This window comes from Megalobrama amblycephala, linkage group LG11, assembly GCF_018812025.1.
Source record: "Megalobrama amblycephala isolate DHTTF-2021 linkage group LG11, ASM1881202v1, whole genome shotgun sequence".
Lineage (NCBI taxonomy): Eukaryota > Metazoa > Chordata > Actinopteri > Cypriniformes > Xenocyprididae > Megalobrama > Megalobrama amblycephala.
Window position 1 is genome coordinate 15,657,234 of NC_063054.1, and position 6,000 is coordinate 15,663,233.

A 6,000-nucleotide genomic window follows, 5' to 3' on the forward strand; every position below is an offset into this window, starting at 1 on the left:
ATACAGAGAGGGGCCCGCGGCCAAAAAGCATCAGATCGCATAAGATGCAGAACTAGAGAACTGAAAGCAGGCAGCTTTTGCCGCTTACTTATGATAAACTATATGAGGAAAAAGAAGAACTTGAGAGTTTGACCACTGTCTTTTGTCTACAAATACAGATAACCCAAAAGAGACAATACACTTAACTTATTGGTTATAAACAGCTAGCCAAAAAAATAAACATAGATTAAATTATTACATTTACACAAAACAAAACATTACCAGCATTTATTGTTTAACAAAGACAAAACCAACAGCATTTAGCAGGGTGAATATTAATATATGCTAAACTATTCCAATGGATTCATCAGTGTTCCCTTTAGACCTCCATTAAACATATTAAGCAGCAAAGTCAATTTATCACTAAAATCGAACTTGAAAAACTGTAACTCGGCCAGCTGGACTGTGAAATCCAAGGCTGTCTCTCAAAACCAAGTTAGTTGCCTACCTAGACAGTGTTTTTTAACATTATAGTCTCAAAACTCAGTGAGCTGCCAACCAAGACAGGATTTTCGAGCATTACATATTCTCAAAACGTAGCGCGCTTCCTACTTATAAAGCAATTTCGAGTATCACGGCCTCAAAACCTAATTAAGCAGCCTAGATAGACAGCATTTTGGGTATTATAATGCAAAAACCTAGTGAGCCACCAACCTAGACAAATACTTAAGACTGTATAGTCTCAAAACCTAAAGAGCTGCCTAGGTTGAGATACAGCTTTAGTCACTATCCTACCGTATAATATCTTTACACTTAAATGGTTTGTGTTTAATAATATTTGAAAAAATGTAACTAGTGAATGTGAGGTGAATATGAAAACATTAATTCCTGCATAATGAAGTGAAGGCAGACGGGCGCAATGGCGCTAACTTCAGCTAACAATGCTAATCAGTAGCGCTGTGCACGAAAAACACCGTCTAGCCCTTCGTTTCAGACAGACAGAGCTTAATGGTAACCATACGTTGAAAACGAAAACGAAATTGTATTCGGGGAGAATAATTAAATCGCACATTAGCTTTATTTCACTTGATCTCTGGAAGAAAACACGTTAGCAGCGAATTTTTATTTAGCAGCAGCGCAATGCTAGAACGTTCCATCATTTGAATGGCACCGAACGAGCTCTTTATCGAAACCACGGCCGATAATTTATTCAATAGCATGACATTCATTTCTCAGTAATGCTTCTGTAATATTATACTTGTGTATAAGAATACAAGCAGCCCACTATATCTGATCGCAGTGTCTGCTACAATCTCTTGTAGCAGAAATGAAGTCTCAGCGCAGGCTAACTCATGCTAACACCGTTAGCACAGTCACCTTGGACAGAACTTGACATGTTCTGTTGCCTGTCAATCCACATACAAACCCAAACCCCGGAATAATCTTGACTACAATAGAAGAACGCGAACCCTTCATACTATTTCACCATTCGTATAGACCGAGCGCATTCAATAAATATAAAAGCAAAACACTGTAAGCTAATATTGTGGGTAGCATCAGGCCACGGCTAGACCTGATGCAAAACTTGACACACACATACATAAACATGCTAAAACGTTCACCTGAGCTCTGCTGTTCCCGTTATTCCCAGGGCTCATGGCTGGGTGGTTTCTTTGTTGTGCTCCCCAGCTGTGGCTGGCAGCGGGGCTGTACGGGGAGCTCATGTCTTTGCCCAGACCCATGCCGGACTGTTGCTGCTGCGGCGGCGGGTTACTGTAATCTTGATAACCGCTGCCATATCCCCGCATCATCGGACTCGGAGATGTCAGAAGCTGGTTTAGCGTGGGTGTAGCTCCAGAAGGGTGCTGTTGGTTTTGTCCGGGAAACCTCTGAAAACCCCCAACATTGGCACCGGGAGCTGGGGTAGTTGAGGCCATAGCAGCCTTGCCATGACTAGCAGCAGCAGCAGTGGGCGAATTGGTACCTGGGCCCATCATGTTCCCCTGCCGCGATGGGCTCATCATACCGTATCCAGCGCCACCGTACCCCGGCCGGTAGTTGGGATAGTGGTTGTATGGATTATTATGGTACCCTTCGTGGGAGTTTTGCACTTGATCCATGTTGCTCTGTGCCTGATGCATTAAAGCCGTCCTAGGGCTTTGTTGTCCGCCATGTTGATCAAAGCAAGGCCCTCCTCTTCCATTCCCGTAATAATGATTAAACTCAGAAACTGAGCTGTTCCCGCTTTGGGACGCGTTGCCGCCGCCGCTGTTGTTGTTGTTATTGTTGCTCGTTGGTCCAAAGTTGGAGTGCTCGTACCTGCTGCCCATCCGATCCCCCCCGGTTTTGGACGAGCGATCCTCCTCGTCACTTGTATTCAGCAAACGCGGATGGCGATCGACCTGCGTCTCCAGAGCGTTTTCTTTCCCTCCATCCTGTCGATTCCCCAAATCTCCGCGCACGGGAGTCGGTTTGATGCTGTTGTTATTGTTGTTGTTGTTGTGGACGGCTCGCTGCTGGTGCTGTGGCTGCTGATGGAATGCTTGCGACTGTTGCTGTGGAGGTGTGCGATGATGAGGCGAAGGAGGGGGATCTCCGCTTCCAACATTTTTCACTTGATGATTCGCGACCAGACCCGTTTCCATGCTCAAAGTCTTGGTTAAATGAGCAGAAAAGGTTGTAGGTTGGTTTCCAGCGTCCGTGTTTTCGCAGAGACTATAGACGCATGCTGATGCCCATCTACATTATTCATTGAGGTAGCGCTGTACCCATCCACTGCCACACATCACACCGATTCCTCCTCATTCACACCGTTAGATTTGGGCTTGCGATTCGTGGATGGAGCTCTTGCCACCCCTGTCCTGTCATGTCAGTGGATGGCTGTGCGCTGGGCAGTTGGCACGAGCTGCGAAAACAATTAGGCTACTGAGGCGTTAAAAAGAAACGAACATGACGACAGTGTGTCTTTAACTGGTGATGTTTAGTGACCAGAGACATGAATATACTTTAACTTATTTAAAAGTTTATTTGTTATACCAAAGTTCCAGTTCCCACAGAGGCAAATGTGAACGTGCACAAATGTGCATAAGACCCCTACCGGAGCCCCTTTGCTCCAGCATGGCATTATCAAGCATCTCCTCCAGTTCTCCACTGCTCTGCGCTGAGTCTGCTGGAAAACACGGACTGGATGATTTAGAAATTTCGGTTTAGAAATAGGGTTTTATTCCATTCTTCTTTTATTAGTTAATAGGTTAAATTAATAGATCAAACTGTAGCCAGTAATCCTATGCATCTGCTACAATGCAAAGGCGGCACAGAAGATCTGACATACCTTATATTCCACAAAAGGTGCATGCTATTTTACTGCAGAGGAGTCATACAACAAAATTACAGAAATAATATTGGGGAATTCATGTTGTAAATATCAAATTATGAATATAGAAACATGAAATTATGTCTGCAAATATGAAATTAAATAAGTACAATTATGTCATTTTAAAAAATATGCTACATTTATGTCATAATAATTGCAAAGTTTAATGCTGCACAGATTTTTCCAAAGAGACACACAGTATATTCAGGATATTAATTTTGCACAGGCATTCCCTATAAGCAGTGCTTAATTTGTAAATGAATAAATGCTGGATCAAAAAAAAAAAAATTAAAAGGCGCTTTGACCGACACTGACCATACAATTTTCGCCGGAACATACAATGACGTCACTAAACGGTGATGGCACAAATATAATAAGAGCATCATTCATAGGTTCCTGCACGGCCCTAACTACATGAATATAGTTACGTTCAGAGCAAATATGGGTATGGAAAATGAAAATATGCTGTCTTTGACATTTTAGCAATATTAAAGGTGCCCTAGAATTAAAAATTGAATTTATCTTGGCATAGTTAAATAACAAGAGTTCAGTACATGGAAATGACATACAGTGAGTCTCAAACACCGTTGTTTCCTCCTTCTTATATAAATCTCATTTGTTTAAAAGACCTCCGGAGAACAGGCGAATCTCAACATAACACTGACTGTTACGTAACAGTCGGGATCATTAATATGTACACCCCCAATATTTGCATATGCCAGCCCATGTTCAAGGCATTAGACAAGGGCAGCCAGTATTAACGTCTGGATCTGTGCACAGCTGAATCATTAGACTAGGTAAGCAAGCAAGAACAATAGCGAAAAATGGCAGATGGAGCAATAATAACTGACATGATCCATGATAACATGATATTTTTAGTGATATTTGTAAATTGCCTTTCTAAATGTTTCGTTAGCATGTTGCTAATGTACTGTTAAATGTGGTTAAAGTTACCATCATTTATTACTATATTCACGGAGACAAGATTGTCGTTATTTTCATTTTTTAAACACTTGCAGTCTGTATAATTCATAAACAACTTCATTCTTTATAAATCTCTCCAACAGTGTGTGTTGTTAGCTTTAGTCATGGAGCACCATCAAACTCATTCAGAATCAAATGTAAACATCCAAATAAATACCATACTTCCACGATTAGACATGCTGCATGACAAACACTTTTTAAAGATCCATTTTGAGGGTTATATTCGCTGTGTGAACTTTGTTTATGCTAGTTAAGGCAAGCGTGAGCTCCGGGGGAGGGGAGCACGAGATTTAAAGGGGCCGCGCAGCCTGAATCGGCGCATATTTAATGCCACAATGCCACAAAATAGGCAATAAAAAAATGAATAAAAAGAAATGTATGGGGTATTTTGAGCTGAAACTTCACAGACACATTCAGGGGACACCTTAGACTTATATCTTTTAAAAATTCGTTCTACGGCACCTTTAACTTATTAACGTATTATTTTATTAGAATAATTCATCAGGTATGCACTCTCTCCAAACTTTACACTACTCTCCAAACTTTACACTTTACTGCTAGCAAAACAATAATCAGTATCAGTAAGCACCAACCAATAGACCTTTATCTCAGCGGAATTGATTACCAGGAAGTGCTCATCGAAGCTGTGCATCGATTCGTCCGGTTATGTATATGTGGCGACCAGGGCGGGCGAGAGCCGTGAGGGAACGGCGCGAGGCCGGTGGCGCGAGTGTTAATGAGCTTCACCTGGGAGGCGCACCGGCCTGAGTCCCTCACGGAGGAGCTCCGGGAGCATAAAAGGAGGAGCGACTACAGTGAAGGACGAGAGAGGACCAGGCCTGGACTTTATGTTATGTTTTATTATGTTTGTGTGGCCGGCAGACGTCCGCGAGGGTCTGCCGGCATTACTTTCGTTTTGTTCTTTGTTTATTTCTAATTAAAGTTTTGTTGAATGTTCGCCGGTTCCCGCCTCCTTCTTCCCGTATTGACGAACTTCGTTACATTGGTGCCGAAACCCGGGAGGAAGGAGGGACATGCTGTCGAAGAGCCCTCGCTGCTGAGGGGATCGCGGTGCTGCGGAGTTCGGGCAGCGCGGGAGTGTGTGTAGACCGCGAGAGGCTGCCCGAGGCGGTGGTGCTGGAGCCTAGTGACAGGTGGGACGGAGAGCTCGAGGCTGTGCCCCTGGGACGAGGTGGGGTGGCTGCCGTCCAAGAGGGAGCGGAGGAGTCGCCGCCGTTTGCCGTGGGCCGGAGCCTGCTGCCGTCCGCCATAAAGGGGAGGAGCAGGGAACGGGGGACTCGCTGCCGGCTGCCCTCAGTCCGGAGGAGCCATCGCCGGCCGCCAGGAGGCGGTCGAGGATGGGCCGTCCACCGAGCGTCCAGTGCCACCGCATGGCACCGCGAGGAAGAGCCTCCCGGCTGGCTGAGGACCGAACGGCAGTGTGTCGGGGAACCGGACCAAGAATTTTTTTTTCTCTTTTTTCCTCTCTCCCCTCTCTCGTCCTGTCGCTCCCCTTGCTTCCGTCTCCTTTCTCTCGTCTCGTCTGTCCTTACCCCCAGGTGCTGCGGCCGCCGAGACAGGCCCCGGGGGGAGTAGAGCGCAGTCTCGGGAGTACCCCCCGGCCTGCGAGGGGCGATGGGGGTATGTGGCACCAGGGCGGGCGA

The 6,000-nt window shown here is 45.2% G+C and overlaps 1 protein-coding gene across 1 annotated transcript in view; it reads right to left on the reverse strand.

Moving 5' to 3' along the window:
• arid1b (AT rich interactive domain 1B (SWI1-like)) overlaps window positions 1–3,044 on the reverse strand; it is a 95,731-nt gene extending 92,687 nt beyond the window's left edge. Inside the window, 1 exon segment of the mRNA XM_048206310.1 lies at window positions 1,602–3,044. Within this exon segment, the coding sequence (XP_048062267.1) occupies window positions 1,602–2,624 (1,023 nt within the window). The 5' untranslated portion in view covers window positions 2,625–3,044.
• Window positions 3,045–6,000: the final 2,956 nt, after the last annotated feature.